Source organism: Xiphophorus couchianus, chromosome 11 (assembly GCF_001444195.1).
Source record: "Xiphophorus couchianus chromosome 11, X_couchianus-1.0, whole genome shotgun sequence".
In the NCBI taxonomy this organism is placed as follows: domain Eukaryota; kingdom Metazoa; phylum Chordata; class Actinopteri; order Cyprinodontiformes; family Poeciliidae; genus Xiphophorus; species Xiphophorus couchianus.
The window spans coordinates 15,304,631-15,328,097 of NC_040238.1; the positions used below are offsets into that span (position 1 = coordinate 15,304,631).

The following is a 23,467-nucleotide window of genomic DNA, read 5'->3' on the forward strand; positions in this document are numbered from 1 at the left end:
ATATTGACAGTAACATGCTTCAGGGAAATGTAATGGTGTTGGCCTCTGAAAATCCTGCCATTTTCAAAGCATTTAAACAAAGCGGCGATAAATAATCCTGATGTTTTCTGGTAGATAAAGGAGAAAAAAAGAGACTTCCCTGCTGCGGTAAAAGCACTGCAGAGATGAAAAGTTGTACCTGAACGCCCTGGAAGTCTGAAGTGGTCGTGAAATGAAAAACAAAACTGCATTTTGCGAGAAGCCGCTGTCAGAGCTTCTTGTTGTTCGAATGTTTCGCCGTGCGGCGTAAAGTTGGAGCTATTAGCAGAAAAAAAAGCACCCTTGATGACTCTTCAGCGATTTTTCAGAGCATAACTCTGTGGGAAGTTTTCAAGAGCAGCAACAACATTGCGGCCTGTGCATTTATTCCTTTTGGATGAAAAGTGAAAACATAGAGCAGCACAAGTGCTTGGTGGCGTTTTTTCCCCTTCTTCCTTCAATCATCTGCTGTTCTATTCAAATCAAATATCTTGAACCTCGCTCAGCTCAACTGTTACCACGACTCCCATATATAATAAATTCAGGATTTAGTTACAGGCTTGATATTTCTCTGCATGAAGCTCTGCTCATTTATTGGGATTATCCACATTCCACCAGAGATCAGAACCGCGTCTACGTCGAGGGTTTCGCAGGCGCAATGTTTGAGAAGATCTTCATTTGATTGTGTGGCCCATGTTTGAATAAAGATCAATGATATCTAACAATAATGTTTTTCTTTGTGTTCACCGTAAAGAATATGACAAAACCTTTTCACGGGCTCTGCGGATAACTGATATAATTTAAAGATGCGAGCACAATAGATCTGTGTGTGTTCCTTTTAGGTTCATAGGAAAACCTGACTGGCTTTTTCCTCTCTGCTGCGTGACTTTTTCTCAGTTTAGGAAATGTGTCCTGCTGGGTTTTTATTTCCTCTGAAAAGACGAGTACAATTAGAGTACCGATCCTGAAATCATTACCTAATGACTCAAGGCTTTGTGGGACTCCTTTCATGCTGTGGCAGTCACTGTTCAAGCACACATTTGGAATTACTCTGATGATGACAGCATCGCTGAAACTTTGTCTGAGGTCTGTCTGCAGAGCAGTTCACTCAAATGTACTAAGAGCTTTCGGTCAATATTGGGCTCTTCTGACTCAGGGAAGTAAATCTGAAGCAGTCTTGCGGAAAGTTCACAAAAGTCATTTAGAAACACTTAATAGTAATGGGGTGTGTTTGTCATTTCCGGGCTGGTTCCAGTGTCAAAGCACACACACACAAAAAAATAGCATACACTTCGATACTGACTTATAAACAGTCTTTGATTTCTTTTGTCTAAAGAATAAAAAAGTAATGTAATGCTAACAGTTGAGAAAGTCGTAGTTATTTTTTTCTGCACTTTTGTGGATTGTGTTTTTTCACACAGCAGTTCTTTATGCTCAAAACCAATTCTTTTTTCCCTAAATCCTTTTTTTTCTGTCCTTTTGCGAAATGGTTCATGCTACTGAATGATGTGACTTCAATCACACTTCTGAATGGTTTACAAACCCATAGTGAGTCACATGCATGGAAGAAGAGCATGGACGCTACACTGCAGCGCTGCTTAGTAATAATGGATGCCGCCATCTATGTATCAATTTTATACACAAAATGCTGACAAGAAATAATTTTTCTGCCTTCGGTTTGGTGCCGCCTCAAGCGCAGCCCCCATATTCACTGGGTGTTTGCTGGAAAGAGGTACAAATATTTTAAGTTTTAAAACCAACTATGTTTCCCATCATACTCTTCCCATGGTTTAAAGTCCTTTCCCCAGTTTTGTCCAGTTACGCCAAGCACAGAGTTATGCCCTAGCTGCCACTTCCTCACCTGCTGCTCCACACTGCCAGTCAGCTGACTGATAGAAGACTGCTACATCGTTCATATTCTCACAGCAAGTACAAATGAAGTTGTTTGGAATGATTTCAAACTGCAAAATATTAAGAGCAATACTGTGGAAACCAAAAGAGCGCCACCCATCGCTCTTTTTTTGGGGTGTGCTGTTTTAAAACCACAGCTGGTAAGCCACAGGCAGCATGTTTGTTAGGCCACTGACTTCCTAATTAACCAACTAATATGAGCTTGTTGTTGTTGCAGCAGCAAGTTGGAATATTATTAATAGATTTTGCATTTTTCTGGCACTGTAGAATTTGCTTTATGTTTCAAAATAAAAGTGGCTGAACCATATCTTTGCTAAAAAGAAAACTATAAATTTGGGAAATGTGGTATTTTGCCAAATGTATAATGAGAATCTCATAGCAGCCCATGACTTATAAAAAAAACTGAAAAACACAAACAGTCGTCTCTTGCAGTCTTTAATGACTAGACGCAGGCGGCCTTGTTAACCAGGGGGAATGAGTATTCCCCCTTACTTATATATCGACCAGCAGCCCTGCAGAAGCATGCTTCACTGAGCAGACACGTCTGCAAGCTGAACAGTGTTGCTGTGATTAGAGAGAGCGGAAGTACCACACACCTCTGTCCGTTAAACAGCTGCCTGCGCCGCAGCGGTAACAAGAAAGTTCTGACCTGCAAGGGGTCTTGCCGAAGAAGCACATACCAAACAAACAGGGCCACAAATACTGTCAGATAAATACAAAACAGGCATTTAGCATACAATACCATAGAAAGAAAGAAAAGCCACCTCAGCAGACAGTAGTGTTTCTCTACACGAGCAGAATGACAAAGTGCTTAAAAAAATACTCAATTGATTCCATCTTTGTTCTGTTTTTAGTCCATGTATTAAAATAAAAATCTATATATTTTGGTTTGAAGTTTGTGTAGGTGGAGTAATACTGCAAAACTGTAAAGCTGTGGTATTTTCTCCAAAAGGTTATTTCACTGTGAGAATTTCATATCAATCTACTTACTAGGCATAGATTTGTCTTTGTGATGCTTTTCTGTTTTGCTTTGATGATATGAAAATATTCAACATTTACTGTGTTTTTAAAAAAAAATCTTTTCAACTTCGTTGCAACTTTTTGCCATTAGTGGCTCCTACACATGAGCATGATGTAAAACATCTCGTTTTACAGATGATGATGATGTAAATAAAGCCAACCCAACAGATGAAGCATTTCGCTGTGCAAGTTCAAAACCGGCTTCAGCCTTGAAGAAATTCCTAACAACCCTGGTTGGGAGTTTTTAGACGTAACCACAGCTTGATACAACATGTATTTGGTGTATCTGTGTTTCCACCTCATGTCCTTTCAGAAACAGAGCTCCCTGATGTTGACAGTGTATTGAAAATCGTTGAATCTCCCTGCTGTTGTTCTTGAAGCATAAATCAAGCCGATCCATCTCTCTCCGACCCTCGCTCCCCGGTGGCTCAGTTAGAGCCGTGCCAACGCAGCATCGGCCAGGCGTGCACCGGCTGTCCTTAAGCCAGAAACGGGCCCGCAGTGCTCCTCCTCTGGAGAGCAATAGGGATCAAGCGGGCTTAGCGGGCATGACCTGCGAGGCCGCAGACGGCGTGGAAAACATGCAACGCTACACAACTGACTTCGGGGCGGGGGGTTGCTGCACTATTGAACGAGGCAAAACGAGCCGGCATCACGCTGCTGGCGGGCCGGAGCAGGACCTGGATGTAGTCCGCTGAGGATATGCCCCGGCCCGCGTGCTAAATCCTTATGAATAATTCTGAACAGGTCGCTCTTGCTTTCTCCAACCGGATTTAGACTGGTTAGGTTTGAACAGAAACACGATCAGATCACTGGAGGGCAGGGGAGAAAACATGCAAAGTGACAGCAAGTTTCAGAACATCCAAACACGATGTTCCTCCACTGGTTACTGTTGGATTAAGCACTGGCCTTGTTTACTACAAAGGCTATGTTTTTAGTTTGCTGTTGTTTTGTAATCATTAAAATATCCATTGGCATGCCAGCTACTAAAAATATACACACACAAGTAAAGTGTACATCAAAGGGACATTGGAGACCATCCAGCTGGGCAAGTCTATTATTGGCATGCAGGGGATGGAAGTTGAAATATTCATTAACATTGCATCCAATAAGTCCTTGGCGATTGTTTTCTCACAAACACGTGAGCCTGTCACGATAACGTTTTGATAAATTGACCAAGAAATTATTGCGATAAATGATCATATTGTCGTTTTGGGACCTATTTTCAAGTGATAAAATGATAATGGTATAATAATGCAAGCATGCGTCATTTCTAGAGAACACGTAATGCTGAAACTGGATAGCAATTAAACATTCGCCCCCAAAAAATAAATAAACAAAACAACCAGAGGTGTAAATAAAATGGATCATGAAGTGTCTGTAAACAAAATTGCTGTTCAAAAAACTACCGATCATCAAAAGTCAATGAAAGCAGGCAAAACTCAGACTTTTGGAAACAAAAAAGTGCAAGCTGGCAACAAAAACACTCATTTAAATAACTCAACTAGCATTTCTCTGGCGAGTTACTGACTCCAGAGTTCGAAGCAGGAGAAGTGTCAAGACTGATGTGCTGGAGTGAAGCCTTTTGTCACCCTGTCTGTCTGGTTGTTTTGTTGTTTTTTTAAGAAAGACTTGAGGAAAATAATCAAACATGCGGATGGAAATGATCAAGCTCACTTTAATTTATCATGCGATTAATCCACGTGTTGCTTATTGCGACAGACTTCCAAACACCGACGTCATGTCAATATGTGGTGCCAGCTGAGATGCAGAAATTGTCTAACGTAGAGATAGAAATTCTGTTTATCCGGAGGAAGAGGAGCAGAAAGCGCCTGAGTGATCAGTTTTCTCAGGTTCCCTCCTTCCCCACGCGTTGCTGTGTACTGCTGGTCAGCTGGCCTCAACGCAGGAAACAAACAAGACACTTTCTTCTGTTTGGACACAATGACCAGCCCTGTTTAACCGGCCAGTATCAATTTTTCCAACTTATTGGTTTAACAAAAACCAGATTGGTTCAAATGTGCTGATAACCTACAACTAACTTTCGTCCATGTTTGGATTTTTATTGTAAGCATGAAAATTAGAAATAACAAGACTGACAGGATTTTTATAAATGCATTAATTAAGAAGCTGCGTGGTAAATATAGTGGAACCGTGTTATTTTTTAGTGGTGAGAACCTTGAACGGGCCCATGACTGTCATGTGTCAGTAAAAAGGCTGAGAGAAATCAGAACTTTTCCGTCCATAGTTTAGTTTCCTCAAATGTTTTGGTTCTGTACGACCAAAACAGTTTTGGGAAGTCTGATCTCCTCGCTGTTCACTTCTTCATTTAGTACGCCTGAATCACTTTATTAGTGATTACCCCACACCCTCCTGTCTCCAGCCCCCTTCCCTAAAGAAGCTGCAGGAATGCACAACATCTCCGCCTCATCGTGCCGTTTATCCCGTATAGCAGAGATGGGAAAATGCAAATGGGGATGGAGCTTTCTGCAGCCCCCGAGGCTGCTTGTCCAATGACACAAATCATCAATTAAGATCCCAGCAGGGTTTGCTAGATCTGCTAAATTGACATGATCCCTCTTCTGAAGATACGTACATCTGCATGGGGTACATGACAACAAAGAATAAACATCTCCGAGGGCAACCATGTGTGTGTGTGTGTGTGTGTGTGTGTGTGTGTGAGGAAGAGGGACTGTTTCAACTGCTACAAGAGTCTCAACAAAGCTTCAGTTAAAACTCAGGAGTTAGTTCCTCTGAGGGTTTCTACCTGGCGACAGCGAGGGCAGCTGAAGTCGTCCGAGTCTCAGGCAACCAGGTGTTTAGACACCAAATACTTCAGGTTTACTTTAACTAAGCTCCTAGCCGAACACGGTTGTGGTATTTTTCTGCCATCGCCAAAAGGCGAAGGTAAATCTGCTCAGTAAAATGACCACAGAAATGTGGAACCCGCAGGTGACGCCGGACCGGACGGCATTAAAGCTGAGTCGACTCACAGGAACCCTGAGAAACTCCAAAAGCGCCGCTCTGCCCTTTTTTCCCTTCAAATCAAATCAAATCAGAAAGAGGCCCGTTCCCTGCCAGTCCGCTCTGTCAAAAACATTAGGGGCAGCCAAACCCAAGAAGTTTGGGACTGAACATATGGAGGGGAAGGAAATCTGCTGCTGGGTGGCGCACAAAGAAGGTCAGTGTTCAGTTTAGAGAGTTTTTTTTTTTTTTTTTTTTCCCCTCAGGCCTGGGAGCAAACATGAGAGCTCAATGAAGAATTCAGAAACAACATCAAACAGAATTCTAGTCCTAATGTTTAATATTGAGAAATAACACGCAACAGAACAAATAACAATAATATATATATATATATATATTTCAAAAAAACCTATTGAAAACAATTTCTACTTAAAGAGAAAAGTCTGATTCAGGTTATGCAATTACAGAAAATAACAAGGAAAGAAGAAGCAGGTATAAAAACAATACCGACTATTTTTTTAGAAACACATTCAGTATGTATTTACTCTTTCAAAAAGAACTAACAGAAATCAGTTAAAGACGAACATCTCAGCTCTGTTTAGTCTGAGGTCTTCTTTACGCGCTCTGAACGGTAAAACGCGTCCCGCTCAGACTGAAAGCATCCGCTCAGACAGTCAGACAAGAGAAGAGAAGAGCCGCTGCAGAACTAAACCGTCCTTCTTTTCCCAAAAAAATGTTTACGGCGCAGAACCCGGAGAGAAGGGGCCCACTTCCCGCGGAAAGACGCTCACTTTACTCTGCTTTCTAGCTGAATCTTCAGGACGCATCTGCCTCACAGACGCCAACCCCGATCATATCTGCCTTTACATTCATAATAATATTACTGTTATTATTAAAAAATAATAATGACAACAATAACAACAACAAAAGATCCGGACGCAGAAGCACAGGGAAAAAGCTCATTCAGTCCAGCACAGACCGCATCTCCTCCTCTCCTTCTCTCTCTCTCTCTCTGTCTCTCTCCCCCCCTCCTTCCGTTTCTCTCTCTCTCTCTCTCTCTCTCTCTCTCTATTTCGCTCTCTCTCTCCCTCTCTCACTTTCTGTTTCTCTCCCCTCCTATCCCCCCCCCTCTCTCCCCAACCCCCATGCCAGCCCCCCACTCTGGCCTGGCTGTCTGACTGGGTGAATAATGCCCTGGCTCCCGTGATGGAGTGGGGGTGGGTTGGGGTGGAGGGGTGGTGGGTTGAAGGGGGAGGGCTGGGTGAGGGGGAGAAAAGGGGGGGAGGGGGAGGGGGGGGGGGAAGGACGCTTAAGTGCAGCAGCTCTGCTCCCATACACTGACACTGAAAATGAATGACAGCTTACCTGCATGCCAATCTTCATCAGACTGACACTGGGCTGACAGCACAGCCTATACTCCTCCACACAGCCGCTGACGTCAGCCGCAGCAGGCCCCTCCCACCTCCCCCTCCGTCTGCATCTACGTCCCCCCCTCCCCCGCCTCCCTGACACCACCAACCCCCTCCCTCTCTCCCTCCCTCCCCCTCATCTCGCTGCTGCTGCCTTCCAGGGTTCGTGGGAAAAACGGCGATCACGGGAAAAGGTTTCCGAGGGGAAAAGGCTCCGCGTGCGTCACTGCTTGAAAGAAAGAAAGAAAAAGGTTTTCTGCTTCTGAATTCTGACATGAATCATTTCTGATCAGCACAGCATGTCTCTGCTGTTTGCCAACATCAGTGCTGTCTGGGGATGAAGTTCTAAAGTGTTTATTGGGTTTTCCAGTGGAGAGGATACACGAAATGCTTATAACATGCACAAAATGCTAGCAGACGAATGAAAGTAGTAACACTTCCACATGCAAACACTGCTAATAATTACCTTTGTATTGTAAATATATATGTATTTATATATTCAATATGTGTTCAACTTACCTCAGAATTCAGGTGCTTGGAATCTAGAAAGTTGCCTCAATAAATCACTGAGCAGGAGAAAAAACAAAGTCCTACTTGCTGTGTGACCAGGCTGACAGTTAGCGATACATGTAGTTAATGATGTAATTTGCTACATTCATTCAGACAGTAATGCAAGTTCACAAAATACATCAGTGAGTGACTGATTTGAACAAAAACTGTTCGAAGCGTGACTATGAATTTTATATGTAAAATTTTAAATTTCTAGTTGTAGCTATAGTTAACGTGGCGACAGAGCGTAGCAGCTAGAAAATCAAACAGCTTTTCCCCACTTGTGACTGGAACAATAGTCAGTTTGCTGTGATTCCTGTATCTGAGTTCCATCTTTCGGGGCAAAACTGGTTGCAGTCTCTCTGTGGGGCGTGATGCTATTCTCAGATCAAAGCTTTGATTTCCAGGGCAAGTCAAACACAACATTCAGAACAACTGAAATTTGTATGCAGGCCCCCATATTACAAGGTTCTCAACAGACTTTAAAAACATACAGTCAACAAATTCAGTGTCTCAAAGGGAAGCATTAAAAACCAAGAAAAGTTGCAATATAAATAGGGAGAAAGCCTTTAAAATTATATTTATATATATATATATATATATATATATATATATATATATACTCAAACAAAATAAAGGGAACACTTAAACAACACAATATAACTCCAAGTAAATCAAACTTCTGTGAAATCAAACTGTCCACTTAGGAAGCAACACTGATTGATAATCAATTTCACCTGCTGTTGTGCAAATGGAACTTTGTACAGAACAAAGTATTCAATCGTCTCCAGACTCCCCTCCACATTCGACCCGTTCCAGTTTGCCTACCACCGAAACCGCTCCACTGAGGACGCCATCTCCTCTGCCCTACACCTGAGCCTGGCTCACCTGGAGGAGAAGAACACTCATGTGCGGATGTTGTTCCTGGACTTCAGCTCAGCGTTCAACACAATCATCCCACAGCATCTGGGACACCTGGGCTTCAGCACCCCCCTGCGCAACTGGCTGCTAGACTTCCTCACCTACAGACCTCAGTCAGTCCGGATCGGACAACACACCTCCGATGTCATCACCCTCAGCACAGGCTCCCCTCAGGGCTGCGTCCTGAGCCCTCTGCTGTTCAGTCTGATGACACACGACTGCGTCCCCAGGTTCGCCACCAATCACATCGTGAAGTTCGCGGACGACACAACGGTGGTGGGCCTCATCAGAGACGACAACGACCTGGACTACAGAGAGGAGGTGGAGCAGCTGGTGGACTGGTGCAGAGACAACAGCCTGATCCTGAACGTTGACAAGACGAAGGAGATGATTGTCGACTTCAGGAAGAACCGGCCCAGCCACGCTCCACTGCTCATCAACAGCTCGGCTGTGGAGGTGGTCAGCAGCACCAAATTCCTGGGGGTGCACATCACTAACGACCTCACCTGGACTGTGAACACCACGTCTCTGGCCAAGAGGGCACAGAAACGTTTGTATTTCCTGCGGAGGATGAGAAGAGCACACCTGCCCCCGCCCATCCTCAAGACGTTCTACAGAAGCACCATAGAGAGCATTTTGACCAGCTGCCTCTCTGTGTGGTGTGGAAGCTGCAGCGCCTCCGACTGGAAGAACGTGAGGAGAGTGGTGCGGACAGCAGAAAGGATCATCGGGGCCCCCCTTCCCTCCATTCAGGACATTTCATCCCAGCGCTGCGTGTCCCGAGGCCGAAACATCGTCAGTGACCCCTCACACCCCCACCATGGACTGTTCTCCCTGCTGCCCTCTGGAAAGAGGTTCTGCAGCGTCCGGTGCAGGTCCACCAGGTTCTGAAACAGCTTTTTCCCACTTGCCATCAGACTGCTGAACTCTTAACTGGACTGCACTTAAAATCTGGTCTCCACTTTATGCCTTGCACATGTACAGAGCTAAATAACTTATATTTTACTGTCATTACTGCACTTTATATTCTATATTTATATTTATATTCATATTTTATACTGTATTTTATTTTATTCTGGAGTAACCTCACAACATTGAAAGCTCAAAACATTGTCCTGAGCCGTATGCAACGAAATTTCGTTCTGTATTCACCCTGTGCATGCAAAATGACAATAAAGTCAGTCTAAGTCTAAGTCAATGAGAATATTTCTTTCATTCAGATCTAGGATGTGTTATTTGAGTGTTCACTTTATTTTTTGAGCAGTATTTTCAATAATTTTAGATGGTTTATCCATGCCTTCTTTATCATTTGTAGGTAAATGCTACGATGGCCCAAAAATCAACTTTACTTCTATATTTGATTTTAGGGGCCTTTAGCGCCTCCCAGAGGCCACAGGCCAAAATAGGTGATGATTTAAGAGGGAAAGATCTACAAGATGCCATGGGTGGTACGGGGTGTGTGTGTGTGTGAGTCTGTGTACATGCCCTTGTGCAAATTCTTTCTTAATTTTATTCTTTTTTTCTTTATTTTTCCAAAACAGTGTTAAATCTTCTTCGCTTAGAGAATTTTGTAAATCAGGCTTTACTGAGAGCAAAGGAGGGAGCAGAACATGTGATACAGCTGCACTGCAATAGGGCTCATAATGTAGAGCACTAAGCAAAGCACATATAGCATTATTGTACTTATAATAAACAGTATGGCATGTGCAGTCATATGAAATGAATGAATGAGACTCATCTGTCAGAAAAAAGTACCTTTTGAAAAGAAATGTTTGTGTTATCTACGGGCTTACTGAACTTGCAGTAAGCCTATGTTTCTCTATTAAAATGTTATTTTTCTTTTGGTCTGATGTAATGTTCTTCTCTGAAAAGTGTTTTCATTTGCTGTAATTTGAAATTCGTCAACACTTGCGCAGATAAAGGCTTAAAGACATAACGTGTTTCCCTTAGTGAACTGAATTACAGAAGTAAATGAACTTTTCAATAATGCTCCAAATTATTAAATACAATTGCAGAGAATGTGTATGTATATTACAGAAAGACTGTTTAATAAGAGTGAGTGAGAAATGTAGAAATTCTTCAGAGCTTAGATGAGGTTAAAAGAATTTCAGTGAGCTTTATTCGATGTAGAGTTAGAATAATATGATCATGTTGCATTGCAGCAGAGCTAAGGCAGGTTTATTAAGAAGAGATCTCAGGCTTGTTCCTTTTTTAGCAAATATTCAACATTTTCCAGTGAAAGTCTCAGTAAATTATCAGTTGGGTAAAGTAGAGCAACAATTTGTTTGATTCTGCCAGTGGTTTCTTCCTGTGTCTCCTCTCCACCGTCACCCTGTGCCATCAGTTTGGTATTTACTTACTTTTATAATCTATTTAATGTGACTGGGCTGGAATTAAATTGCACTGTATTTTGACTTATTTTAATCTAAATGTAAGTGTGATAAATGCACTTCTTTTTGTATTGGCTGCATATCTAACATTGTCTGAATGGGAGTGGATTGAACTGAAGTAAATTAAATGAAATTAAACTGCAACATTGCAAAACCAAAGTGTAAAATGTCCGATATGTAGCATATAGCCTTAAAATAATGCTGCTTCTCAATGAAAGCAAATAACCCTTTTCCTGCTTCTACTCCTTAAATCTTTTCCTTATAGCTTTTCTATTTTCGCAAAAAAGATAACTTTGCTTTTGCTGATAAAAGTAAATAGAAATATTTCAGCGCTAAAATATTTCTATTTCAGAGCTGAAAAATAAATCTTGTCCAGTTAAATCGAGATAATCTACAAGGAAAAGGGCATTTTTCTCCATTTTCATTCTTGAAGATTATTTAGCTAATCTGCTTACAGCATTCAATGGCCACGGGGTTCTAGCCCGTGTCCCCTATACAAACACTGATGCATGGATGTTACGAGTGTCACCTAAAGGCAGCAAGCTGTTTTCCTGGAAGCGCCGTTTACTGGCGCGTGTGCGCACACGCACGCGGTAACCTACACATTTGATTTGTGGATGTGACCGTCCGGTTTGCCAGTGCGTGGAGCCCGGCTGGCCGTCAGAGATATACTACTCAAAACAAATGTAATTAAATATTGCTTTGGATGTTGCTGTTAGTTGTCGCAAATATTTATTTTTCTCCTCTAAATGTGTGCCGTGGATTGTCCCTGTTTTCTCATTTGCTACTTTGCTTTAGTTATTTACTATCCAACGATGATTCACGCTGAAATTCATATCCATACTAAATAAAGCCATTAGCGCGTTCTAAAGGGTTCGTTCCTTAGCAGTCAGCCGGGAAAATCCCAGCCAGCAGTGATGATGAGGCGCTGCGGAGAAGTTATCTTAAACGGATATCAAAGCGCTGAGTGGAGTAGATCAGACGCAACCTGTATGGATGATTTGAGTTTATTGCGTTATTAACCACTGACGACGATGTAAATGCGAAATAATTAAATATAAGCTACAAGATCGATTTGCTGCTTGGAATTTAGCATATTCGGATTAATCGATTTGATTTTAAAAAAACAATATGTTAATGTTAACATACAACACAAGCTTTATTTATTTATTTTTTAAGTCAAAAGGTCGAAATGGTTATCCGTCGCTCCCGGAGGTAAGCTCCGACAGTCGTGAGGGACAGATATGCAAACCCCGCCTGACAGGCGCACTGTTTTGTCCCGGCGGGTGAAAAATGGGGCGTACCCACACGTTCCAACTTCGTCGTGTTTTAGGAACGACGCATTTAATTGGACAGCTCTCTCATACGTGACTATCCAATTACACTCGAGCTTGTGGTTACCAGGAAGTGCAGGACGCCAGAAAGAGGCTCTTCCCAACTCTTTCTAACCTTAAATTGCAATTTCCTGTCGTAGCCTTTACAGAAACAGGATTCTGTTATCGCGGTCACACAAGTTGCTTCTGTTGCCAGGGTAACGTCGTTCTCAGCACAGTCCACAGCCAGCTCGTTTAAATGTGACGGCAGGATTTGCCCAGCTAGCTTGTGCTGCTAACGCAAGTTAAAAAAACAAGAAGAGCGACGATGCCTCCTGCCACCAGCAGTTATTAACCTTGTCGTCCCACGGACTGAACGACTTTTTCGCAGATGATCGATATGACTAACACTGTGTTGCAAGTCGGTACCGGTGTTGTTGTCATTGTGATCGTTTGGATCGCAGCTCTTGTGGTCGGGACCATTCTGCTGAGAGCCGATGGATCGGGAAAGTGAGTTGAAGAAGCAGCTTCACACACTCCGCTCACACGCCGTGATATGAAGTATAAACATTAGTGTGGGACCAGATGGATCACAAAGGGATTCATGCTGTTTCTACAACGGTTCTGCTGCCACGATGTTGGAACATATGACTTACGACATTTTAAAATTTGAATCTGGTATACTGACAGGCTGCTAAATAATCCTGGCATGAAGTAAAATAACCTCCTCACATGTTAGCAGTTTATGATTGCAGTTTGTTGTAGTTGGAGGAAAGTTTCGGTGTGTTGAAGAAGTCCAAAGGAAGCCAAAGTCCAAGAGTTTTAGAATTTTATATCCATAAAATAAACTGAATGACAAAAGATGGTAGAACAGCAAGTCCAAAAGGAGGGACATCGTGGGTATGCTGTTCCATCAACATGCGGTAGGGATGGAAGATTCCGTTTTTAATGAAGGTGGCATCTTGACTTGAGCTTTCAGTATAGATAATAAACCAATACATTTCTCCTGCCTAACCTTTTGCAGCGAGGTGAGCTGGCTAAAATGCTACAGTTTTTCATTTGCCTGTAAATGTTTTGCAGCAGGACACGAGCATCTGTAATATATGACATTCTATTTATCCATAATAACCAATATTCTGTTGTTTTAGCAGCAGTAGAAATGTTGTTTTAAATAAAACAAGTCAGTAGTAAAATACTGACCTGGCAAATTTAATTCATTTCATTTTAATGTTAAGCAAAAAAAAAAAAAAAAAAAAAAAAGACAGATCATGATGATTTCTTCTGGATTCATCAGCGTCCTTCTGAGCGAGGACACAAACTGGGTGATGGGAAGAACTGTGACAACAGAATGAGCAAATGACTCCTGTAACATCAGCATTTACTGTGAAATTCCTAGGATCTCAAATGAACATCAAGACCTGACTCATTACACTGCATTCATATTTATTTACTATAAGAAAACACCACATCTAAGCTGGTAAATAGTCCATAGGTGATACTAGTCAAATGAGTTTCATATATGTTTTTTATCACTGTGTAAAGGGAGAAGTTTTGGTCATTTGTAGCTCATATCTAAACCTATGCAGCCATATTTCTTTGTGTGGAATTCACAATAGAACAATTAAAAACAGACAGCATCTGGCCTGATTGTTAGGCTATGAAAGAATGTGCCTATTCTAAGGCTTATTGTCATTTTATTGAGAGTATTTTAACTAGGGCTGAAACGATTCCTCGAATGATTCGAGTACCTCGATTATTAAAATTCCTTGAGGAAGATTTACCTGCCTCGAAGCTTCGTTAATTTATGTTTTGTTCTTTAGCGCACCGTGTTCCGGGCGGGACATTACTTGCGTTGCGCGGAGCTCTGACTTCCACCTCTTATGTTGACGAAAGCTAAGTGTTGGTGGCATAACGTTCAATTTTCAAGTTCGGCTTCAGGGGTTTTATTGATTGATCATAATGCCCGGGTTTTCATCGATTTTTTGGGGGACCAGTAAGAATCCTTAAAATGACTGGCGCGATGCCTGGAGTATGGCAGCCTTTCTCCTCCAGGAGATGCTGGTTGAAAGTGAACGGCGGGAAGAGGCTGCGGGATTATTTATACAGGTAAACGGATAGACTGAACACGGCGGGCGGCTGAGTAACTGATGCTTATAGTGTAAGTGTAGCTTTATGGACGGACAGCACAATAAATTTCATATCATCTCGGTCTAAACAAACTGGTGGTGGAAATCATTGTGGTGGTAGATGAGTTTCTGAGTGTGACGAACGAAGGTGCCGTAAATATCCCGTATTGCTCCCCCCGTTCTTACTTTCATCCCCTGGTCTACCGGTCCTACATGACGTTTGTTCGTTCGTCTCCCCCGCCCTTGACTTATACGTTTGTCTGTCCCCTGGTCTATTTCCTGTCCTCCACCCCCATCTTACGTTCATTCGTTCGCCTGTCCCCAACTCCCCACCTTAAACCCCGCCCACTCCAGGCGACATTTCCCGTATTCTCAAACCCAAAGCTTGACAGGTATGGGGTAAGGTGAGAGTTCATCTATTAAACTGACTGGAGATGAACACATGAACTAAAAGCTGGAGCATAGACATTTTTTATAAACGTATTTGTGAGCCTGCCTCTATATTATTAAATTGAATATAATTTCAGATTTTTGTATTATTTCCAACTTAGAAAGTGATACAGTTAAAAAGGTCGAATTAGTTACTGGGAAATTCAAACTTCTTTGCTGTTAACGTCAGCAAAGAAGTGTACTGTGTTGTGTACTGCCTGCTGACAATCCTGGGAACCAATTTTCTACGGAGACGCATAAAACTGTCAGTCTGTTCGTCCTTCCAACTATTACATCTACAGACATGAATTTGCACTGACATAAACAGACTACTTTAGCTTGATTTCTTTAAATCAGCGGTGCCCAAAGTCGGTCCTGCATGTTTTAGTTCTCTCCCTGGTTTAACACACCTGGATCCAATGATGGGTCATTAGAAGGCCTAAGAAGAACACTGACATGCTGAAGAGATTGTTACTACCTCCAGGGAGAGAACTAGAACATGCAGGATGCTGGACCTCCAACTTTGGGCACCACTGCTTTAAATGAATAGGGATTCAGAGGATGTTGACCTGGAAAATATCGGCGTTACGCTGTAGGCCAGCATAGTACATATTTGACAGAAAACCAAACAGTCAACATACTCAAACATTGTCTTTGGGGAATAGCTTTATTATGGCATAATGCTCAGGACACTGTCATTTACAGTTAATAAGAAACACAAACTGTTTTTTAATGCTTGTGTCCCGCAGGTTAGGAGTCGTCCCCACTACCCTCCTGGCTCTCATCATCACTCTGGTGCTGGTGTTCTTCCCTCGGAGCCCAGAGACGCCTCTTCCTTTCAAAGAGATAGAGGTAAACCACCAGCTGATCAAACACCGTGGTAGAAATACTCACAAGTACTACTGGGTTCTCTCTTTATAAATGTCTCCACTGTCAGCAAGGTAAACAGAGATTCTCAAATTAGGATTAGAGACCTTTTCAAATACAGCCAGATTTGCAACAAGAAGCATTTTCAAAATGTAGCTCATTAGAAAGCTAAAGCAACTGTCTCCGGTGATCTTTCGTAGTATTTGCACTGTGTTATTAATATGTATTTGAGATCTTCGCTGAGAAATAAAGATTAAAGACCGTGAACAAAATAACCCCCAAAAAATATCAGAGTCATGCAAACAAAATGGCAGTGAACTCAAGCACAGCATGCATGACACCGTAAGAATGTGAACGGGTTAATATTAGTTATCCTGGTAGTGGCAAAGCAAGGCAGTTTTTCATTTTTTAAATTCCATGGAAGCACAGAGACTCAAACAACTTGAGCAAAACTACAATGTCCAGAAAGTCACACCTGCCAATCCTAAACAATGGTCCCAGTTGTCAGTCAGGGATCCCCAAAGCCTGGGAAAATTAGCATTAAAAACTCAACCAGAAAGGGGGGGAAAAAGTGAGCACATTTTCTTTTATGCTGTCAGGGAATGGTGTGTTTCAGCGTGGATGCATCTAAACGTTGTAGGATAATGGCTCTTGAGGACTCACAATCTAGTTCAGAACATCACTTCACTGGGCTACTTCTTTCCTCCTTTGTTGCCTTGGTAGTGGTTATGAGTTTATTGTCATACATGCTGGATGACCCATCGTGTACTCACCCTCAGTGGTTTGGAAAAAGTAGAAAAGTTGTGGCTCAAGATATTATAGAATAAAATAGAATTACTTTATTCATCCCAGCAGGGAAATTATTATTATTATTATTATTATTATTTTTTTTAGAATAGAAAAGATTTCTTTAAGCACGGATCCTTAATTGGTTACAGCAAATATACAGATTAACACACACACGACGGGAGCTGCGTCTGCAGGCAGCCAGCTAAGCCGGTGCCATGAAAATCATACATGGCCAGAGAAGTACGTGGCTGCAGGCCTTTTCCAGTTCATAACTTTCGCAGAACTACAAATGCAGCTTCATTCATATTATGGTGGTGGACCACAACAGATAACAAATGAACCCACGCAGGAAGCAGTACGAGGGTTTCACACTGTGAGACGTAGGAGTGGTGTTGGGACTGGAGGGCTCGTTGTGGTGGGACTGAAGTTAAAATGTCGACAGCAGCCACATAATTTCAGTGCGTTTGTTTTTACATAAACGCCCTTCAAGATCCTCAAAACACAGCAAGCCAACTTCTTCTGAAACCTCTCCTGCTGCATTATGCACCTTAGTGTTTTGAAAAATGTGACTATTTTACAGCAGCATAGTAAACACAACGACCTCGGCATGAAATAGCAACTCTTACAAGTTCAGTGTAGGAGGAAATAATGATTGGTAAGCTGTAACATCTCACTTATTTCTCCGTGTTATCAGAAGAAGAAAAAAAAAGAACAGAGGGCGTCGGTGAGACGTTCGCCCATTTCATCGGACCAGAACTGAGCAGCGGGAGTTCAGTGTTTTAGTCCAACAGTATGTACTTCGGACAATTTCTACTCAAAATTTACCGGTGTGTTCTCTGGATGAAAAACAACAGGTGCGATCTTGGCTGGAGCTGCAGCTCTAGAGCATTTGATGGTCATTTCATATTTACTCCATATCTGAATAAAAATAAGGTGATGATCTTGTAGCCAATTCCAGGTTTTCACTGATACACTATTTTGTCCCTGATGTCCTCTGAAAGCTCTTGGGTCTTGTCCATGATGGTGAAGAGGTTTAATTAAAAAGAACAAGTCGAGATGAGGAGTATTTCTCTACAACTGATTGATGGATTGAGAGTCCTGTTCCCTTGTTGTTGTTGTTTTCACTGACTGAGGGTATGAGCTCTGGTTAAGAGTAAGGCTGCTCACGATAAACACCTACCCCAAAAAGAAACCTTAATTCTGCTCTTCTGTAAGCCTGCAGTTCCACAGAACTGCAGGCCTGTAAATAAAGCCAGCGTGTGCGTCTCTGTGCATGTGCTCGTTGTAAAGGCCTGTTATGCTTTATCTGAATCCAACAGCAACACAGAACAAACACTCCCCATGTTGCCTTCGGGTCGTGCCAGTAAGCTGTCCGGATTTGCCAAGCAAGCTGCCTCCCCATCAAAATAGCAAAGCAGAGCCTTGTCCCGGCCAGCTCGTGCTTTGTATTCTCTGTACAGTGCTGATAGGAGAACAGCGATGCCGAGAGAACGACCGCAAAATGGGAATTTCCGCTGAATATTCCAAGTAAATTCAGACCAAACTCACTTTAGGACCTGGTTGGAATTGAGTTCCCAAGATCCTTCAGCACAAATGTTGCTTCTCGCAGAAATACGAGTAATTAACTAGAACGAGTCTAAATGTTGTAGCGTAGCCTGTACTCAATGAACTCGTCCCCTTTTATCAGAAGCGGTACCTTAACTTGTCATTTCCTGTTTGCGCCTTGTGTTTCGGTGTGGATTATTATTCAGCAGCGACCGGCTGAACAGGACCAGCCAGCAGAGAGAGACATGTTTAACCTCTTGCTGTTAAACAACAGTGAAATATCACAGTACCAATTAGGCCAGTGTTAGACTGGAGGTGGGGGTGGCTCATACAACACCCCACCCCCCACCTGCTCCTACCCAGTGGCACATTAATAAAACATGGCCCACACACTTTGGGCTCCTGCTTGCTGCGTAATTGGCAAATTAAAAAGTGAGATGTGTTAAATGCATTCATAAGAGATGGAATACATAATCAGCAGCTCTCCCAGACACACACACACACACGCACGCACGCACTACTCCCATTCCACAGCAGTCCTTATGAAATTTCTCTTTCGGCAGCAGTTGGGCTCCTGCTCGTCTTCAATCATACTGGCTTAAGGGTGTTTTCTCTGTTTGCATTCTCATCATCATGGGTGGCTCATGACTGAAATATTAACACAGACCCAGAGTTATCAGTGAAGCATAGAACCAGTCACTCCATGGCAACCTTTCCATCCTAGGGAGCTGCGACGTTAGACCTGAAGATCGTTAGTTTTTACGAAGTGCCACTGATTTGCTTTGCGTTCTCTTCATTGATTTCATTTAGGAGCGGCGCCACAAACAGCAGGAGATAAACATAAAGAGGCACTTTGCGCTTTAAGATGCCAGATTTTACCTTCTTCCTCGTTGTACGGCTCACTTTGACAATGCTTCTACTACTATTGAACTAGGATGTTTTGCTAAACATCAAACATACGGAGATAAGCTAGATTCACAGATATGTCATCTCACAGCACTTTACAAATGGGTCTAATCCATGTGAGAGTTACATAAAATTTGGTCCAGTTTAGCTCAGTTCACAACGATACGGTACAGTCACGTACTCACATTCACATCCAGTTACAGTACATGGAGCGCAGTTTGATTCTTACTATGGTAAAATGAAATCCGAATCAGTTGGTCATATAATCCCAGTTGGTAAAAAGTAAACAATTTAGTCAATGTTGAGGAGTTTCTCCTGTTATTATGGGATGGTGAACCTTAAGGCAAGACTTCAGGTCACCTCTGCTATCAATACAGGGGAAGCAGGCAGTGCTGCACATTTCTTCAGTCTGTTTTGATGTCTCCAGTATTCTCTTGGAGACATTAGGACATAAGAACACTGCTGAAGCCCCGCCCCATTCAGCAGTGTTACTCTGTGTAACAGTATGCATTATCTGGCTGCAGTGTGTTAGATATGGGTATCCTGTTTGCAAACAACCTCAGAGTATTACATGCAGAACACATTTGGTCTCTTCCATGACCCTTCACCTGATCAAAAGAGAACTGGTACAGACAGAACTAGTCAAATTGTTACATAGAATGGAGTTATTGCACGAAGCCTTTAGTCTAACTTTACAGCTCACTGAGGAGAAAAGGCTTGTTGACCGTTTGCTTTGGGTAATATATATATAAAAAAAGGAAAAAACAAGTCAAACCTGGATTTTTGCTTTTTAATTGCAGAAGGAAACAGGAAAAGTAGGATATGTTCTGCTCTGGAATGATGTCCTTCCTTCCCTGGATACTTTAAAGACACTCTGACATTTAGGACATCAAACACCAGATGGTTTCATGAAGGGTTTTGTCCCGTTCTTCCTGCACACACACATCACGGTGACTCATTGGTTCTGTATTCTCAGCACATTCTCCAGATCCAGAGTGCAATCATGCCTATCCCAGTATATGTCCCCTGTTCTTCCTTTGCAGTAGCTGCTGCACGGCCCTATGTTGCCCTCGAATAGAATAGCATTCAAGTTTTAAGCGAACCATGAATTTCTTACACTGAAGAAATTCGTAATTTTTCTAACGTGGGGTTGGGTTACAGATACTGTGCATCGAGGTAGATCATTTCTATCGGATTTAATCTTAATTAGTCTCAGATAAATGGCTGCAGCCAAGGTGTCTCTTTCATTTCAAACGTGGCTAAATACTGACTCAGACTGTATCTCTAATAGCAGCAGACCTCACTACAGTGAGCCACCGTCCTGTTGGAGGTAGGCACGTACGAAGCCCCGCCCCCTTCAGCAGTAAACGCTTTAATCGCTGCAGGTTCCCCACAACAAAGAGACAATAAGGAAAACATCCAGACACAAAGCCTCAGCATCCATCTGCCCAAAGTCCTTTCATGACACCTAGTGGTTAATTGAGGAAATACTGGGGTGGGGAAAAAAAGGAGCTGTCATGTCCCTGGTTTCAAGAATGTCTTGAAAAATGTGTAGCAATCCTGTATGACTCCAAATCCATTCATTTTTTCTTTTCACTACAGATAGTCGACACCTTCTTCATTGGCCGCTACGTTCTCCTGGCTGTGGTGGGGACAGTTTTCCTGGTGGCGTTCTTCATGCTACTGCCCTTGCACTTCCTGGAGCCGGTGCATGCTAAGGCTTTAAGGACATACTAGGAGGCCAGCGTCATTGGCGGCAGCAGGGTCACATCCCCCCAAGATACAGAACCCAGGGAAAACAGGGCTGAGGGGGAAGAAAAAGAATCTCTCCTTGTTGTGAAGGACAGAACTAGAGACTGACACTGCTCTGAAAATGAATGAGGAGAGCCAGCAGTCTCTCAATGAACTTCTGAAACTTCTTACATCTCTTTTTTTTTTACTTGTAAGTAGCAGTGCTTGTCACAAATGTAAATTTTGAATCATTTTTTCTCTTAACTTCTAGAGCCAGTTTTCATCTCCTCTAGATAAACTAAGAGGTGCTGAGTGTTTATGTTCTGTTTCTTCTCAGTGTAGATGGGTGAAGTCCTTCCCTGTCATACTGGTTCCTTTTTGCCATGTCTGTTGTTTATCAAACATAAACAAAATAGTAACAGAAAGATGTGAATCGCATTTTGTGGAACCTTAGGTCTTGAAGTACAGCGCCTGTTTAAAGTATTCACCCTCTTTAATGTTTAGCCTTTTATTTCTTTTACAATGATAAATAAAATGTGACTTTTCTGACAAGAAAGTTTACAAAAACATCTCCAATGTCAAAGTAAAACCTGATTTCCACAAATTAATGACAGCTAAGTAAAAATATGTCATAAAATTTCCCAAAGTTTCAAAGTGGCCTGGCCATTGCGTTCCTATGCAACTCTGCTCAATTCTCATCTCCCCTCTGTGCTCTGTCTGGGATTTCTCCCATTGAGCTAGAATTCTCTGGTTGAATTTCAGTTGGACCAATCAGGGAACAAGAAGGAGTTGTGAACAATTAGGTAAATTTTCTGTGCTGTTTTAGAATTGTTGTCTGCCTATAGAAGGTTGTAGTTTGGCAACAGCAGTGGAGGAAGTGAATGAAGCCACTTAGTCATGTGTTGACCATGCTTCAACAGAGCCCACACCTCCAGCAATCGATCGTTTCTCAATAGCCGAGGGTCCAGACTCTGTACGACGCGAAGCGTAGAACAAGGGGCTGTTTTTTTTTTTTTTTTTTTTTTACCAGGTTAGTTTCAGAGAAGAGGACAAGTGGTTTTCATTTTCTTGCTGTGCATGCTAAGAGCTAGTTGAGTACTGCGGCCTGAATGCTCAGCGTTTCTGTGCTTTGATGAAACAGGTGAGTTTTCCAACGAGTGACTTGTCAAAGCTGGGCCCAGTCTTAACATCTGTCTGGCATGTTACAATAATTACATCTCCAAGATCACATCAGCTTGATCTGAAAGCTGTATCATGAGCATTTCAGTTTGACACATTGAAATCTTTATCTATGGTTGCTGACATTTTAGAGTGCGGTACTTCATGCTCCATGACAACGATCAGCAATCTGAAACAGCTGCTAAGCAGAAAGTGTTTCAGAGCCTTGTAAAAGTATGGAACCTTTCCACAGGTACTATGTAATTTATTAGGATTTTTTTGCTAGACCAGCAAAAAGAAGTGTCCTTGTGAAGTGGAAGGAAAATAAAGCAGTTACTTGTCTACCTCTGAATAAAATCCAGTGCAGGCAGTGTATTATGTGTTTCAAATTGGAAAACGACACATTTCAATTCAGTGTTGATATCCGATGTGTTATGATAAAATGAACTCATTTAACATGGATAAAAAATAATCTAACTTTTGCTATGAGCTCTATTTACTGAGTTATTTTAAAAATGTTCATGCAAAATGTTAAATAGAATAGATAAAGCACATCGGCCTTAGTTTTCTTAGTACCTGGAGTAACTTTCAGACATTTTCAACTCTTTCTTCAGTGTTAATGTAGCACACTTGTTGCTGACACACATCTGGAACCTTTAAGGTAAAACGGTGTACGCCATTTTGTTGTGCATAAGCGACGCATGTTCAGTCCAGAAAGATCACTTCGATCCCGTCCCAGAGGGGAAATTTCTGGACAAAGAGAAACTCCTGGAGTCGAGCAATGCCCCCAGTCATTGATGTGAGGACTGAACAGGTTTGCGTCAAAACGCTCGTCCTTATACATCTCCACAAAATGAGGCAACTCAAGCAAAAATGGATTTAAGAACCTCCGGGCGTTATTGTGTTTTTGCTGATTTGCGCAGCTGTTCTACATGTTGGTGCCGCATTTGACCTGCTGACGAATTCTGTTTCAGCCTGGCGGTTCGACTAACAGGTGACTCCAGCGAGTAACAAGGTTTTGCAGTAAACGGCCCCAATTACACGAGTCTCTCCTTCCCTTCCCAAATTAAATTTAGTAGCGCGAAGCTGGAGGAGATGTAGAGCAGAATTCCAACCACGATGATGAAAGAGAATCTAATGAATCAAAACCAATCCTGTTAGTTCCGGCCCACAACTCCAGACTGTGTTCCTCTTCTATTTTTTCTTTTTTTTTTTTTGTAGAAGAATCCGACTGACTGATTTCACACAAGCTTGGGAACTGGAGGGGTCGGCAGGGGCGGGGGTTGGACTAAACCAGGGTGGGATAGTGGATCTGAAACTATTCAGCGATGGAGGGATTTGTTACCTCTAATTGACCACATGAGTACCACTAAACACAATCTAAGCAGTCACAGCCAGAGACACCGGAAGAGGCTCAACGC

At 42.3% G+C, this 23,467-nt stretch overlaps 2 protein-coding genes across 4 annotated transcripts in view; one reads left to right on the forward strand and one right to left on the reverse strand.

Moving 5' to 3' along the window:
* The window catches only part of pknox2 (pbx/knotted 1 homeobox 2), a 95,317-nt gene extending 87,976 nt beyond the window's left edge, over positions 1-7,341 (reverse strand). For 2 of the 3 annotated variants that reach the window (XM_028032115.1, XM_028032113.1), the window contains exon 1: positions 7,279-7,341. The gene's annotated coding sequence lies outside the window, so the exon portion shown is untranslated. The remainder of the gene's footprint in view (positions 1-7,278) is intronic. The other variant, XM_028032114.1, reaches the window with a different exon arrangement.
* A 5,208-nt stretch (positions 7,342-12,549) lies between these two features.
* Positions 12,550-21,459, forward strand: tmem218 (transmembrane protein 218). Its single transcript, XM_028032629.1, has 3 exons — positions 12,550-13,005; positions 15,800-15,902; positions 20,760-21,459. The coding sequence occupies exons 1-3, from the start codon at positions 12,887-12,889 to the stop codon at positions 20,892-20,894; spliced, it is 357 nt and encodes a 118-aa protein (XP_027888430.1). The 5' UTR covers positions 12,550-12,886; the 3' UTR covers positions 20,895-21,459.
* Positions 21,460-23,467: the final 2,008 nt, after the last annotated feature.